Raw genomic sequence first — 17330 nt, 5'->3', positions numbered from 1 at the left:
ACACACACACTCCGCAACATACACGCATACAATCCCATCACACTCAGAAAGTAACCCTTCCAACTGTGCCCCCCCCCCCCCCCAAGCTGGTGAGCCTACAGGAGGCCAAGCTGCTTCTGAAGGAGGACGACGAGCTGATCAAGGAGGTCTTCGACTACTGGAGCCGCAAGAGGAAAGGCTGTAAGAGCAGCTCACTCATCCCCACCGTGAAGCAGGAAAAGAGGGACGGCTCCAGCACCAGCGACCCCTACGTGGCCTTCCGACGGAGGACGGAGAAGATGCAGACCAGAAAGGTGAGAGGTCATCGGGGGCCGGAGAAACTCTTCCTCCTCTCAACTCCATCGAACAGCTTTCGACATTCGTTCGACGTTCACTTCTTCTGACTTTTCTAAAAGCAGCGCCTTGTCTCGACTGTATCTACACCTGACAGTAAGACTGTGAAACTATGATGATATTGCTGTTGTTAACCACCGTCCGTGTGTGGGTGCGTGTGTACGTGTGTGTCCAGAACCGCAAGAACGACGAGGCGTCGTACGAGAAGATGTTGAAGCTACGGAGGGATCTGAGCCGGGCCGTCACCATCCTGGAGATGATCAAGAGGAGGGAGAAGAGCAAGAGAGAGCTGCTGCACCTCACACTGGAGATCGTGGAGAAGAGGTGGGCGTCGTTCCCCTGAACACGCCGTCAGGCACTAGGGCTGTGTTGAGCGGGCCTGAGCTTAGCTTTGTACTGTGTACATTATATCGTTGGGCAGAGCTGGGCTAGACTTGAGTGGAGAGGAACAGATTGGCACAAGTCGTCAACTCCTAGTACAGCTTGGCACGAGTTTGACTCTTAAGTACAGTAACTTAAAAACCTGCCACCGTGCCAAATGAAAGTGCCTGAGCATAACCTCAAGCGGTCTTCAGATTGATGGATTTCAATATCGATGGTAGCAAACAAAGTCCTTGGCTTGTCAGTCGTCTCACTCTCACTCTGTCCTCCGTTCCTCTCCGTCTTCTCCAGGAACGGCATGTCCGACTTTGGCGGTGAGATCATGGCGGAGGTTCTGGCCCAGCGGGCGCTGGCCAAGCCGGCCTACACCATCCCCCTGGTGCCCCTGACCAACAGCAACCAGTACCGGCACCAGGACCACATGGACCTCAAGGACTACAAGTCCAAGGTGAGCCAGTGCGGTCCGATTGGATCAATGTAAAAAAAAAAGAGAAAAAAAGGCTTGTTCCTAACAGGTTCAAGTAGTTCAAAATCTTTAATGGCGTCCAGATTAAATCTCTCTGGATCACCTTCGTCTTATGCTAGAACTGTTGTCATGTTGAATGGAAATGCAACCCTGGAAAGAGATTTCTCCAGATTCTTTGTGAAAAGTAGGCCTCATTTTGAAAACAACACCCATTCCTTCTGCCCTCCCCCCTTCCATCCAGCCCGAAAAGACGGAAGTGGTCCGGACAAAGAGGAAGTACGAGAAGAAGCCCAAAGTCTTACCCCTGTCCTCTGGCGCGCAGCACCACTCCGGCCCCTCCGTGTTCAACGCCAAGGATCTGAACCAGTACGACTTCCCAAGCTCGGACGAGGAGCCCTACTCCCAGGTGGGCCCCACATGCAGGACAGAGACTGGTGCTTAAAGTTAGAGGTCGACCGATGGTGGATTTTTAAAGGCCGATATAATAACGATAGTTTGGAGCAGGAAAAAGCCGATAATCGTCTGATAGCGAGGGAAAAAAATGCTACTGTCAAAAATTAAAAACCTAAATAAATACATCTGGATCATCAAACTCAAGGAGGCTGAACCCCAAAGAGTAATGAAAACTCAGAGGGTCAGGTCTACAGGTCATGTTTCAGGCGTTTAAGCCTCTTCTACCTGGATACACCTGCCCTCTGTCAGCTGTTAGGCCTGCATGTCCAACAGCTCATAACATATTTCCTTCACTATTCGATTCCTCTATGAACGATTGTTTCACGGAGGAGAGTCTCTAAGAAAGTCTTCCTCACACCAAAGAGTAGGCTGTGTCCAAGACATTTTGTTATAAATCCTTTTCTTTATTTTTGTCTTCAATTAAGTTCAAATGAAGTAGCCTATTCCTCTTCATCAGTTGCTGGGTGGCTGCGGTCCATATCCTTGTATCCATATCAATTTATTCAAATAAAGCTAATAGCCTTTTAATTGATTGAGTATAAATATGTAACAGAACAACAAAACTTCTAAAAACGTCCTGTCCGGGCCGATTACTTTGCGAAATTGATTGATCGGTCGACCTCTACTCTATCTGATTGATCAGTCGACCTCTACTTAAAATCTGGGCTCACAGCAGCGATTAGACACGAGCTTTACAATGTCCATCTTGTCTTGAGTAAGTTTTGACATGTTGAATTGTGGACATTGGCAGTTTTAGAACTTTTAATGTTCCCAATTGGCAATCACTAAAATACCTTAAGTTAATTTCTTGGCTGTTCTATGTGAACCTGGATTTAGAGGATTCATTTGGATTGTCATGTAGAAGTAACTTTGCTTCTTTGATGAGTTGGTTACCCAGAAGGGACTGACGGGCAGCAATATCAAGGGTACAAATTCCTATTCAAATCCATCGAATAGCCAATAATCTGGCTTCCATGGCTTCTGTCTGCCTGGTTGTAAATCTAACCTGGTGACCATGTCACTGATTTCTGTCCTTTTCTCTCTCTCCCTCTCTCCGTCTCTCTCTTCTGTCTTCCATCTGTCATTCTCTGATCCCTGTCTGCCTCTCTCTGATCTGTCTTTCTCTCTCTCTCTCTCTCTGATCTCTTTCTCTCTCTCTCTCTCTCTCTCTCTCTCTCTGCGTCTGTCTCTCTGATCTCTTTGTCTTTGTCTCTCTCTCTCTCTGCCTCTCTCTCTCTCTCTGTGTTCTCTCTCTCTCTGTGTTCTCTCTCTCTGCCTCTCCCTCTCTCTCTGCCTCTCCCTCTCTCTCTCTCTGTGTTCTCTCTCTCTCTCTCTGCAGATGCACTCAGGCTCGTCAGAAGCAGAGGAGGAGAACGACCCAGACGGTGCCTACGCCTTCCGTAGGAAAGCAGGCTGTCAATACCACACTGTGAGTAGTCTGTCTACACCAGTACTGAGGTTCACACACCACAGAATATGCAAGACTCCAATTAGTCTTTTACTGTTTTTATTGTGTTTTTATTGTCTTTTATCAAAAACAAACCTCTGGCAAAAATGGTGTTGGATGGGAAGGGTGGTACATTTATGACAGTGATGTCTTCAGAAATGCTCTGACACAGGTTGTTTTAGACTGGAAGCTTGCAGAGGTCTTTTTCCGGAACTTGTATGAATCTTAAGTGTGCTCACATGATTTTCTTCAGTGATATATGCGTATGCAGTGACACAAAGATGCATTTCAGGGGTTCCACCAAGTGACAAAGTCATGTTGTCTGATTTTGACGAGTATTCCTGGTTTCTCACATCGTCCTCCATCTTGTTTTTGTCTCCAGTCTCGGCCGGACCGCGAGGGAAGCTGGCCGTGGTGCAGCCCGGCGGAGGGCGGCCCGGCCCACGCGCGCTACCGCTACTGCCTCACCAGCCTGACCGTGCCGCGCTACTGCCTGGGCCTGGCCCGTCGGCGCCTGGGCAGAGGGGGCAGGTGAGAAGCCGGGGAGGGGGCGGGGCGGGACAGGACACCGGAGAGGGGCATCACGCTCCTAACTATGAGCCACGGCAGAGGGCAGGAGCTGACTGGCGCAGGAGATGGGCCAGCTGGAGGAGGAGGGGAGGGGGGGGTTGGAATTTAACCCAAATGAGCAAGGGGGCGGGGGAATTTAACCTAAATGAGCAAGGGGGCGGGGGGGGGGGGCATTCTCCCATGCATTTGCTGGAGAGTAGAAGAATTAGCGTATAAAGACAACGTCACCGTGATGGTATGGGGTCGATTCCCCGCGACTGCAGTAACGCTAACCCTCCCCTGCCCACCCTTCTCTCCCCCGCTCAGGGTCTTGCTGGACAGGGCACACACTGACCACGACAACGTATTTCATGGGCTGGATCCGGAAATGCTTGACCCGTCTCCGCACTCCCCAGTCCTCGACAAGTTCGCCAGTACCTCAGAAACAAATACCTCGGACCGAAGCTCTTCGAATTCCTCTTCCTCCACCCCCTCGGACCTCAGTCAGATGCTGTTGAATATAAAGGCCTGCCGATGGAGGCACTTTAGACCACGGACACTACCACTACATGACCTGGACAATGCGGACCCGCTCTTTAGGAGGCTGAGCCGGGGTCTGACCCAGACCACCACCTCGACCCCGGGGGGCCAGACGGGCGGGGCCGCGCCCCAGGGCAGAGGAGCCCCCGCCCCTGTCGCTGGTGAGTAGTCACACCCCGGCACAACGACGGAGACGCACATGCTCAGTAGACACGCCCGTACGCACTCACACACTACAGACACACAAACCCAGTCATACCTGTACGCACTCGCACACTACAGACACACAAACCCAGTCATACTCGCACACTACAGACACACACACCCAGTCATACCCGTACATACTCGCACACTACAGACACACAAACCCAGTCATACCCGTACATACTTGCACACTACAGACACACACACCCAGTCATACCCGTACATACTCGCACACTACAGACACACAAACCCAGTCATACTCGCACACTACAGACACACAAACCCAGTCATACCCGTACATACTCGCACACTACAGACACACACACCCAGTCATACCCGTACATACTCGCACACTACAGACACACAAACCCAGTCATACTCGCACACTACAGACACACAAACCCAGTCAGACCCGTACATACTCGCACACTACAGACACACACACCCAGTCATACCCGTACATACTCGCACACTACAGACACACAAACCCAGTCATACTCGCACACTACAGACACACAAACCCAGTCATACCCGTACATACTCGCACACTACAGACACACAAACCCAGTCATACCCGTACATACTCGCACACTACAGACACACAAACCCAGTCATACCCGTACATACTCGCACACTACAGACACACAAACCCAGGCTTGTGTGAGTCCAGTGTTAGTTGACCACCTTGGAAATTGATTTGTCTTGTTTTTGGGAGAGTCAAGGTTATAAAGCACGGTCGTGTTCTTTTCCTTCCCCTGCCAGCCTTCTGAGCGGTGCTTATTTGGCATTCGCAGGGCACAGCCTCCCCCTCAGACAGACTCCAGACAATTAAAACTAGTTTTTTTATTTATTTTTTATGAATATATTCATTTGTCAGGGTGTGTGGCCTGGGGACATGTTCTGCTCTGAATATCAAATACCTGGTACATCTGTCCTCACACACACCATACCACACCACAAAATACAACACACCACAAACCACACACACCCTGGAACTAGGGAGAATGGACTTCCCAAAATGTCAGTCTGTGAATAACCGGGCCTACAAACTAGGGGGTTGTAGAAGCCTATTTCAACCGAAATCCTACATTATATTAAATTAACCAACTGAACTAAACCTAACTCTAAGGGGCTGGCCACCATCACCCGGCGGCCCTTCTATGGGCCCTTCTTCTCCCTTAACAATTACTGTGGGCAATAACTACTGGGACAGGGGAACAATAATAATCTCAACTTGAATACAACAATAACCATGTAAACCTGGAAGACAGTCCGAAGCGAATGTCCCTCATCTGCTGGTTTACCGGCTGCTGGATATACGTGCTCGCTAACTCGGTCTGTGAGATCTTCAGTACAAAGACACGGCACTTACGTGCACGGGCTGGCTACTAGCTATTTGCAAATCACTACAAACTCCCTTCTTCGCTCTTAAAGTGGCAATAAGCGATTTCCTACCACTTGATGGCAGAAAGAGACTTGCTTACAAACGAAAGGCCTAAAATGTATAATATGTACTTTTAAGGCATGGGGGCGGAGAAAAGCTAAAGTTACGAGCTGTAATTTGACAACATGCTGGAATAAGAAGACTGGTTGGGGTGAGTCTTTTCAGTAGGACGCTATTAAGATGCTATGGCTCAATGAGAATCTGATATCAGGTGGTTCTAATTGGTTTGACAAAATGTGAGGAAAAAAACAGTTATTGCATCTTTAACTCATTCGAAATTACTCTGACTATAAGCAACTAACGACTAACCGTCTGAACCATTAGTTACTCTAATAAACTGTTAGCTACTTAGCTATCTTCTTGTAGGCAAGTGCTGTACAAATACCACTCTAACTGATCACATTGAAGTCCACAAGAAAAAGAGGACAAAACGCACGTGACAGAACCACATGCTATTTCCAGCCGTGTCCTAAGATGACATCTCGCTTCACAAACCAATAAAACAATTAAATATGGAAGTCAACAAACCAGTATGAATAAAGGAGGGGGGCGTCTCTAAACCATGTTCAACGTAGGTAGATGAAGCCTGTCAAGTAGGTATGATAATGTAACCGTTCACACTCCAACGTTGTTCCATTCATTATGGATATTTAGCGATGTCTCTTAACTAAGACCTGGTCTGTTTTAATGCAGGTCTAGTAGAATTGTAATCCAAATGGCTTTAGTTGATGAGTCCCATTTCAAAATGTTAAGAGGAATTAGTTGTGGTGGTGATGGAGCTCCATGCTTGACTGAAATTTTGCCACACATACATGGATGTGACTGACTGTACGACAAGGAAGGTGTGTTCAAGGAAGGTGTGTTCAAGGAAGGTGTGTTCGGTAGCTAGACAGATGTGTCACAACCTCAGATTCTGCTGTAGAATGTTGATGGTGCGCTGTGAGAATAGTTGTGCGAGCCTGCCCCCTGGTGGTGTGTCCATGCTCAGGGTTTCAGTCTGATCAGGCTCTCTCTCACCAAAACCTTCTTGTTGACATGAACGCATGTCTTAATGAGCCTGGTGGCTCCCTGAGGTCAGCCCAGTCTTCACTACATCTCTAGACATGGAGGTGCTGTCGCTCTGTTTGGGTGTGTCTGCTGGGAAGGGGAGCCGGGGGGCTAGCTGTGCACCTGTCTGCTATTATATGGGCAGAGCTCGTATGGAACACACCCTACTGCTACTTGCTCACCTCCCCACAGTATTATAGTAATAATAAAGTAATGCAGTGTTTATTACAGCATTATAAGCGTTTGTATCCTGTGTCCCTCCCAGCTTTCACAGCCCAGCAGTACCAGCAGCATCAGGAGCAGCTGGCTCTGATGCAGAAGCAGCAGCTGGAACAGACACAACAACAACAACAGCAGCAGCAGCCAGCCAACAGCACCGCCACTGCCAACAGCACACAGGTTAGACATCTCTCTCTCTCTCTCTCTCTCTCTCTCTCTCTCTTCCTCCTTTTGTTCTCACTCTCCCTCTTTTTCCAGCTTTACTCTCTCACTTGTTCTTGTCTGACGTCAGTCTCTCCCCTTACTCAACCCCTCAGCGCCATCCTTTATTTTCCTTGCTTTCTACCTTTTATTGTAGAATAGAAAGTTTATTTGCCATGTGTAACAAGTACAGGTACATTGGAGCTCCCTTTATCGCTTGTCCTTACAGTATCTTATCAGTGCTAATCAGTTGGTGCTCAGCTAGACATGTAAAGGATGATGGGTCGTGGGGTCTGACCGGGGGGGGGTCACCTCAGCTGCTCTCTCTCAACCTCTTCCTGTCGTCCTTTCTTCGCCTGACCACTACTTGCGGTTTTCCTTCTCACCTCCTACCAACCTTCTCCTTTTCACTTCACTTCTCCCTCTCCCAGGTCTCTCTCTCTCTCTCTCTCTCCACATCCCCCTCCTCCTCCCCTCATGCCAGTGTTAAGCTCTGCGGTGTCTCTCTCTCTCCCCGCAGGGTTTGGTGTCCCAGACGTTAGACTCCGCCCTCGCCCTGTACGCCGCCTCGGCGCTGCTCACCACCGACCAGCTGTTGGCCCTCAAGACCAAGGAGGAGGCGCCGCTGGGAGCCGGAGTCAACGGAGTCCTCTCATCCTCAGGTAGGACTACAAGTCTGCTGTGGCAAAGCTCTGTGAGGGCGGTGCTCGTTTTGAGAAAACGGCAAAAGGTTTTTGTGTAACGGCGAGAAGGCCCGTCCAGTGCCGTGTTTGCGACGGACGGAAATTGAATGCATGTTGGAAATTGGATAAGGATTTTGATGGTCGCCTGCGTTTTGTTCTTCTCTAGGTGTCTATAAGGGCTTGCACCTCACTAGCTCGGCGTCGCCCTTCCCCTCTACCCCGACCCCCAGCCCGCTCACCGGCTCGCCCTCCCCCACCTTCCTCCACCCCTCCTCCTCCTCCACCAACAACAACGGCACCCCCCACCTCCACGCCGCCAACGCCACCTCCACCACCACTCAGGTCCTGACGGGGAGCAACAACAACAGCGGCAGCCTCCGTCTGAGCGCACCCGCCCCGGCTGCCGCCGCCGCCAACAAGCGCCACCACCACATCCCGCGGGCGCTCAACGCCGTGTCCACATCCGCCTTAAAGCTGGCCGCCGCCAACGCCAACGGTCAGATGACCAAGGTCGCCGCCGCCTCGCCCGCCATGGACATGGGGCCAAGGTGAGACCCACGGGGGAGGGTATGAGATGGGTCGGTGTGTGCGTGCGCGTGCGTTTTGTGTGTGTGTGCGTGCGTGCGTGCGTGCGTGCGTGCGTGCGTGCGTGCGTGCGCGCTGATAAGCGTGTCATGGTCTGAAATTAACACTCACCAAGCACCAATTAGAAATGAACACCCACCGCTTCCACTTGCCGAATAGATCTCGGAACGCTACCTGCCACACTGGCCAGTACTTTTTTGTAACCAAATTATTGCAACAAAATAGTAGCGCTGTACCCGACTCAGTTCAAACCAGAGATTCAACGATGCGTTCCTCTTTTTCATATAGTCATGTCCGAGGAGATCGCAGAAGTCAGGACAGCGGTCAAACTTTCAACTCAAACTCGTAGGCAGCACAATAAAGTGCTGTTTTTCTTGCTAAACATCATCTCGCCCGCAATGTCCATCTACTTTGGGTGCCTCCTGGTTTTTATGCATTGTTTCCCCTAGCCTAAACTATAATAAGCAATTTTACAAACAGTGCTGGCATTTCCACCCCGTTAGACGAAAATGTATTAAACTAGGTACATCTATGTGATTCAACATGGGGAACAAATTTGCTATTTGGACCCACAGTCTCCGCCATGATGGATTTTGGTGCAGTTTGAAAATTTGGGCAAAACCTACGTCCACACGTACGTGGGTAGTGCAGGTGTGCATATAGGGTGTTAACAGCCCATCTGTCTGGTAACTCTACCCCTGTCTGGTAACTCTACCCCTGTCTGGTAACTCTACCCCTGTCTGGTCAGTCTACCCCTGTCTGGTAACTCTACCCCTGTCTGGTAACTCTACCCCTGTCTGGTAACTCTACCCCTGTCTGGTCAGTCTACCCCTGTCTGGTAACTCTACCCCTGTCTGGTAACTCTACCCCTGTCTGGTAAATCTACCCCTGTCTGGTCAGTCTACTCCTGTCTGTCAGTCTACCCCTGTCTGGTCAGTCTACCCCTGTCTGTCAGTCTACCCCTGTGTCAGTCTACCCCTGTCTGGTCAGTCTACCCCTGTCTGTCAGTCTACCCCTGTCTGGTCAGTCTACCCCTGTCTGTCAGTCTACCCCTGTCTGGTCAGTCTACCCCAGTCTGGTCAGTCTACCCCTGTCTGGTCAGTCTACCCCTGTCTGTCAGTCTACCCCTGTCTGGTCAGTCTACCCCTGTCTGTCAGTCTTAAGGGGTCAGAACTGAAGGACCCCATCTCATTGCCGCTTGCAGCATTAGATTGAGCTTGCTACTCTTGCACATTGACTTTAGCACCAGATTATGCTCTTAGTCACTTATTTAGAAAGGAGATGCACTTGTGAGTTCTGGTTAGTAGTTATACACTGGCTTCCTACGTTAAATGCAATTATTGTAAGTCGCTTTGGATAAAAGTGTCAGCTAAATGACTAATATAATGTAATGTCTTAGCCCACCAGTGCATCTTGTCAGAGGAGCTGTGACTGACAAAAAAAAACACTGCTCAACTTGAAGAGTCTCAGTTGACTTAAGGGTCTCTGATGATCTGACTCGTCAACTTTCAGGGGGCAGCCCTACAAAGTAGTATAAAATAAAGTATCTTGCCTGGTGGCTCTGAGGCTTCTTATCTCCAAAAAGTAGTTAAGGTTATGTGGCAATATTTAAATGGCGGGAAGCCGCCAATAAAAACATCCCTCCACTGAGGAAAAGGAGGGCGGAGACAGATAACATTCAGCCACAAAATGTCATTAGTGGAGATGGGAGGACAACGCACTGGGGATGGTCTGAGTATGACCCTTTAGAGGGGGGCAATGAGTTCCTTCATCTTGTGAGACTGGGCTGAGTATGACCCTTGAGTGAGGCAATTAGTTCCTTCATCTTGTGAGGATGGTCTGAGTATGACCCTTTAGAGGGGGGCAATGAGTTATTTCATCTTGTGAGGATGGTCTGAGTATGACCCTTTAGAGTGAGGCAATGAGTTCGGCAGCCATAAGAATAGTCACTGCCAAAAATTTGTTTTCGGCAATACGTCTATGAAGTGTACTGAACACTTATATAGGTGACACACATTTATATTTTTGCCGGTAAAAATATATGTTTGGCATGTAGATCCCCCCCACCGTCAAGCAGTCCTCCTGGCAGGTGAGCCAAAATGTTAATTTCAGACACTGATGATGGTAGTAGCAGTCTTATTGGTAAACTTAATTTTCTTTTTTGGAGGAAAAGTGTTTTGCAGACATTTAGGCTTGTTGTATGTTAACCATGTCGGGTGTGTATTTGCTGCTGTATTTGTCGAGTGTTTGTTTGTTTGTTTGTGTCACCAGTCAGTATCCATATGCTATTGCTCATGTGTCTGATGTTATGTCTTTCTCTTGCGTTGTGCTTCCGTCTCCAGGGAGAACCACGACCAGGACAAGCCAGCACTGAACAGTATATCAGACAACACAGTGGCCATGGAGGTTACGTAGCAGCCCCTGGGTGCGGGCCCCTGGGTGCGGGCCCCTGGGTGCTGGCCCCTGGGTGCTGGCCCCTGGGTGCTGGCCCCTGGGAGCTGGCCCCTGGGCAGGGGAGGGTCGTGAAGGTGCTATGCATCCTCAGAGAGAGTTGGCAATGCAAGCGGCAGCAGCGGAATGAGCACGCAGCGTGTTTCCATGGCAACTTTTTTTTCTTTTCTTGGGACTTAATTGCAATGCTCGTCTCGTACAATTCCCCTCTATTTGTTACTGTTAATAAGAGATATCAACGTCTGTAAATTATGAATATGGCAATTATATGTACAGTACTGCATATTTGTAATACCCCCCCCCCCCCCCACACACACACACACACACCTCGCCCTTGTATATAACATTACTTGAATACAGAAATTGTTCATTTGTGATGTTTTGCACTTGGGATGAAATTAAAAGAAAAAAATGACAAACTGCAACTGGTGCGAGTGTGAGGCGTGGGAGTCATGGTCACGATGTACCACCTGCATGGGACGGAACCTGCTGTTTATCTATTTATTGTGCTGTGTTTACAAAAACAGTTTTTCCCCCCTGTTTGTTTATTTTCCTTTTTGTTTGTTTCCTGTTGGTTTTTTGTACACTGTTCCTTCATTGGTTCCTGTGTTGTAGTCAGTGTTTAGATAGATATGTACTTCTATTTCTGTATGTTGTGAACACGACCGATGGTTGCTCCTTTACAGGGCGACAGTCGGTTGTTATCATGTTGAATCAACGGCGACATGCATTCATACAGAGTTGGGAGGAGGGCAGAGGAGAGATGGGGGGGCAGAGGAGAGGAGAGGTGGGGGTGCAGGGCATCAGTTTGTCAGTGGGTCATCATTATTGCGAAGATCTTCCATTTCTAATTGTTCTGGAGACAAGTAACAAAATGGGGATGAAGTCTCTTCTCAGAAGTCAGTTGCTTCTGACTTATCTAAGCACTATTTTTGTTTTTTGATTTGAATGCTGCTTTGATTTCGACCTGTTATTATTTTATATTAAAAAAGATAATCCTCCCTTCCCTTCTCATTTTGTGAAAGAAATGGAGTTATTTTTGTATCCCCCTACTGTTTTGATAATGATTGTATGTTCCTCGTCGAAAGGCTTCATTCTGTTGTTACTTGTTGAACCGAACAAACAAGCTGTAAGGGGGAGCAATGCAGTAGTGTTCTACGTTTTATCATCATTCCCGTTTATACATAACAAATAAGGAAAATGTCTTTAAAAAAAACAAACGGACAGACTTTTTTTGCTTTTAGGATTCTCCAGAAGGCTGCGAGGCCAGGAACCAGACACACACACAAACAGTTATTGGGTGCCTTCCTTTGGAAAAACTTGAGTTCTCTTCTGTGAAGAGCACAGTACTCAATAAGTAGGTCCACTTTGTCTGTACCACATTATGAATGCCCATTCCAACGGCCTGATCTATCAACCAGGTTTTCCTTTCTAGATTGAAAGATGGGTTTCGGAGCAAAAATATGCCAAAACAAATCCTCAAATTCTCACAAAGAAAATAAAAACTCCAGGGCATTGTGTTTGGACCAGCATGGCTCCTGTGTTTTTTGTTTGTTTTGTGTTGTCTTTGTCCTATTCTGTTGAGAGTTAAGTGAGTAGCAGGATGGTGTCAAGGTTCTTAGCTGAATAGGCATCTGTGTAGGAGCAGCTCATAACACACTATAATGCATTGTTCTCAAATATTTATGACTTTTGATGAAAAGGACTTGGATAGTCAGGCTTACGGCTTCTAGAAGTGAAGACCGTTCACTTTATTCAGGCAGGGACTCTCATTTGAAATGTGTTTCTTACGAGCAAGACTACATGGTAGGCTATATGGAAAAAATAAATCCAAAGTTAAGTAGGCCTAATATGATCCAACTATAGGATGATTTTCTAGATATTGTAACGTGGACCAAGAATGGACTTCTCGGGTTTGAATTGATTAACCAATCGGTGAGCTTTTATTGACTTCAAAGTGTCAATCAGAATAACACAGATAATGCATTCAGGCAAAGCTTGACATAGCCTACACATTAACTCATCAAAACCCCATCTAAATAAACAAATGAAAGTACGAGTAAACAGCAAAAACATGGCAAGTAAGAACTGTTGGACAAATAGAACCAACATCACATTGTTAAATACAAATAACATTAACTAATACAATTCCTTTTCCCAGAGAAAAACATCTCCCCATTTGCCTGCTTGGAAATATTCAAATGAGTTCTAGAATATTCAGCTAGCTGCCAGCTAATCTATCGAATCTAGTTCTCTACACACTATCCACTCCTCTGAAAGACCGTTGTCTCGTTTGCCTAACTTATATCCCATGTGGATGGGTCCGCTCCATTCACCATGGGGGTGTTCGTGTCCAGGAGCTCCTCTCTCAGCACTTGGTGTGAACGGGCCACTGACCGACAAGGGAGGGGGGGCGCTATATTGCCAGAGTCCAGCCCCACCCCGCCCCCCTGCTTTTTTGTGCGGTCAGGGAGGGCAGCACTGTAAGCATGGTGTCCCCACCCGCTCCCTGCCCCAAAGCCAGGTTGTCACTGTCAGACGGTCCCCTGCTAGAGGGCGGGTCTGTCCTAGGCAGACCCCTCTCCCTGGGCACCGGAGGCCTGATCCACAGAGAAAAAGGAGCTGGCTATGCATACGAAGTTATGCAACTTGCAGAATAGTTCTAATAGGTGCAGTTACATGATAATAAAGAATCGTTCTAATAGGTGGGGTAGTTAAATGATACTAATTAGAATATTTCTTATAGGTGGGGCAGTTAAAGATAATAAAAAAATATTTCTAATAGGTGGGGTAGTTAAATGAAATGATAATAAAAATATTTCTAATAGGTGAGGTAGTTAGGCCTAAATGATAATAATTAAAATATTTCTAATAGGTGGGGCAGTTAAATATAATAAAAAGTATATTTCTAATAGGTGGGGTAGTTAAATGATAATAATTAGAATATTTCTAATAGGTGGGCCAGTTAATGACAATGACCTAGGTTGTTTTACTTGGAATACCTCTTCAGTGAACTCACAGATGGGTTTTTATCTAAAATAGACTTTTTAGAAGTAATTGTCTTTCTCTGAAATGATGAAAAAGGAGTTTGATCTGTTATTGAAGTCTGTCTTCTAAGACAAAGCCAGCCGGTACAAAAAGCTGGAACAGCGCCAGAACCAGGTTGCTATGGCAGCATGATCTTGCCAGCATCCGTTGTAAAGGTTTATGAAAACGGACAATTGCTTTTTGAGTTGAGAGGGTAGCACAGTCTGTCAGTCAGTCCTGTTTGAAGACGTCTATAAAGCCTATAGTGTGAACTGTGAAGCACAGTCTATGCAAAGAGGATAGTGCCTATTTGAGGCACCCAAGAGTTTTGATGGATTTAGTCATTTGAATATTGGCTAGGCCGTTTCATTTGTGTTTTACAACTCGGATAACCTACTTTAGTTTTAGGCCGACTCAAAGGCAGTCAGTCACATTCTTCGTCAATACATTCTTATGAGTCTGTACGAGCCTGTTTGTATTGATGGGCATGTCAGGAATTCGCCGCACCAGGAAGGCCTGGGTTTTATGAGCTTATTAGTTGCTCTCTCAAAGCCCGAAAGCACAAAGAGAAGCACACTATCATTATCTCTCAACTTTGCTGGCACTGTGCGGCTCTAATATCTACACAACCTCCATTACAGGCTTGCCTCTGGAAACCCCTTCCAATTAATTACCTGAATGCCTCATAAAAAGCGCTGACATGCTACGAAGGAGGCCATTTTGGATCGGCATTCTCATTACTGAGGGGTTGCGTCAAAGCAGTGGGCTGATCAAAGTCTGGAAAGCCGCTGTCATCTTTGACAAGCTGCTGCGCTTGTTCGTAGTTCTGCAAAAAAGTGATACAGGGACACTGAAGTTCCTCCAGCTTAAGTGATGTTGAATCTGGAACTGGTAGGCTATAGGGTTTTATTTTCTAGATGGGTGTAGTGATTATACATCTTGCTTCAGCTAGCTAGCCAGTGATTGTTTTTAAATGATCATTTCCAAAAATGTTTGTTTCCTTTGCTTTATATTTGTAAATGCTGCACGAATGACTTGCATGGCTTATTAGAATTTGGGTGAGAGTCAAGTGTGCACCTGTGAGCTGTGGCCTAACACTGCCAAGCCAAATCCCCAGAGAGAGGCGGAAACACTATCAGTGGTGTAGCCTACTGAGCACCCTAGAGTCTTCATTACCACAACAGACGTGCTGTCTCAGTCTCCATGACTGTGGCCTGGTCAGACACAGCTCCCCGCAACACACACACACACACACACACACACACACACAAACTGACACAATCAGAAACACACACACTACTGACATACATCAAGACACGTCTTCTGAACCCCCACAGGACCAGCAGGTGGGGGTCTCTCTGGAGACCAGCAGTCTGGGGGTGGGGGTCTCTCTGGAGCAGTCTGAGAGAGACAGTGTGTTGGCTGGGAGAGTGTTCTCTGTATTCAGGGAGAGAGAGAGAGGGAGAGACCTCCTAGACCAAGAGTAGGTTCAGTGTCTGCTGCCTCACTGTCCATTCAAGCATACAGGTGATGTCTTGTTATCATGTGCGCAGACGCACACAAAGTCGCAGTATCTGACGTGAGACAACGCTCCCCCTGTGCCTTGATGCACTGGTCTCCACCATCATTCCTCTCACACTGTGTGTGAGATCAACTCGCAAATCACAGACGTCTGCATTGGTTTTGCTGCTCTGCAGTAAAGAACTCACACAATTAAAGTTTTCGACTGTGTCAGCAAATAGTTCCAGAAGCAATGTTCTGAGAGAATCCCAATTTCACAGCCTCCCACACATTCTGCTTCTCTACACTAATAGCAGCTTGTCTGTGGGGAGAAACCAATGAAATGAGGGTTATTATTACAAGATTGCATTGTGTGCTTCTGTGATTGTGTGTGTGTGTGTGTGTGTGTGTGTGTGTGTGTGTGTGTGTGTGTGTGTGTGTGTGTGTGTGTGTGTGTGTGTGTGTGTGTGTGTGTGTGTGTGTGAACACGAGAGAGAAAGAGTGAGGGAAAGAAAGAAAGAGGGACCTTGTGTATATGTGTGTGTGTGAGAAAGAGAGAGAGTGTGTGTGTGTGTGTGTGTGTGTGTGTGTGTGTGTGTGTGTGTGTGTGTGTGTGTGTGTGTGTGTGTGTGTGTGTGTGTGTGTGTGTGTTGACAGAGAGAAAAGGAGTGTGGAGTTGGTGTACTTCCTCAACTGTGGGAGAGTCTGTCAGTGTGTGTTCTGTGTTATCACTGGCAGGTCCGTCCAGCACACATGGACTGGGACTCCCCTCTATGATGTCACAGTGAGGTCAGACTCAGGCTGAGCATCTGTAAGAAGATGACTTCCTCTTGAACTCAACCAACCCTAATCTTCTGTAGATTACAGTATACCATCTCTACATGTATTCATTCTAGGATTAAGGGCCACAATTATTCCCAGTGTAGACAATAGAGTAGACAATAGATGCCTGGTAAATCCCACCTCAGCACAATTCCCCAGAGGAATTGTTTTTTGTAGGCTGTTAATGGTGGTGACAGAAATCCTCTTTTAGTCTTGTAGTCAGTGTAGATAGAGCCAGAGATGGCATCTGGCGCCACCTTGTGGTCATTCTTTTTAATATGCTGTATGTTTATCGTATAGATGTATATTATTAGTTATCACTAATTATTTAAAAGTTATCAGCGATTCTGATACTGAACACTAAGATGTTGAGATCATCAAGAATCAAACAAAACATTCTCATATTTTAATTTCCACAATTTTAGATTGAAATTGTGACTGGGACTGAATCAACAGTATGTTGTGTGACAAGACTGACTCAGTCACCACATATAAATACATGTACACACGCAGTATTCTAATGTGGCTACATCATATAAGAATGTGTATAAAACAAGTCATTTCTTAAATGCAGACATCCTATTGAGCTATAGAGGCACCCAAGACTAGATATATATTATTATTATTATTTTTACCTCAACAACAAACCCTAAGAAGATGGACAGATCAAGTCTTGATCTGCTTTTAAGCTTTTAAACAAGGAGCAGTGACAACATCTTTGATAGATATTTTAATGTTGCCATTGGAAATGGTTTCAGGGGTGTGAACTGTGTTGTGATTGCTTGTAAGCAGAGGCAGTGTCCTTGTTTTCAACAGAAACAATCTGCCCGCATTTGTGCCACGCCATCATGCAGTCCTCTATGAAAAGGACCAGTGGCCCAGTCAATCGAACATAAACCCTTTTTACATTAAAGATACAAATCTTAGACACAAAGAAACAGAGAGCTGACGCTACAGCTAAAACATCGTCAGCAGACC

At 46.9% G+C, this 17330-nt stretch overlaps 1 protein-coding gene across 2 annotated transcripts in view; it reads left to right on the top strand.

Moving 5' to 3' along the window:
- The window catches only part of LOC311316518 (enhancer of polycomb homolog 1-like), a 31984-nt gene extending 20204 nt beyond the window's left edge, over positions 1–11780 (top strand). For both annotated transcript variants that reach the window (XM_084447384.1, XM_084447383.1), the window contains 11 exons: positions 87–293; positions 509–657; positions 1006–1162; positions 1422–1586; positions 2973–3062; positions 3463–3611; positions 3957–4330; positions 7130–7263; positions 7805–7946; positions 8134–8515; positions 10895–11780. In XM_084447384.1, coding sequence (XP_084303510.1) covers positions 87–293; positions 509–657; positions 1006–1162; positions 1422–1586; positions 2973–3062; positions 3463–3611; positions 3957–4330; positions 7130–7263; positions 7805–7946; positions 8134–8515; positions 10895–10967 — 2022 coding nt within the window. In that variant the 3' untranslated portion in view covers positions 10968–11780. The remainder of the gene's footprint in view (positions 1–86; positions 294–508; positions 658–1005; positions 1163–1421; positions 1587–2972; positions 3063–3462; positions 3612–3956; positions 4331–7129; positions 7264–7804; positions 7947–8133; positions 8516–10894) is intronic.
- Positions 11781–17330: the final 5550 nt, after the last annotated feature.

Source organism: Borostomias antarcticus (genome assembly GCF_949987555.1).
Source record: "Borostomias antarcticus genome assembly, chromosome: 12".
Lineage (NCBI taxonomy): Eukaryota > Metazoa > Chordata > Actinopteri > Stomiiformes > Stomiidae > Borostomias > Borostomias antarcticus.
The sequence above is the reverse complement of the archived record's forward strand: the minus strand, read 5'-3'. Positions and strand labels throughout refer to the sequence as shown.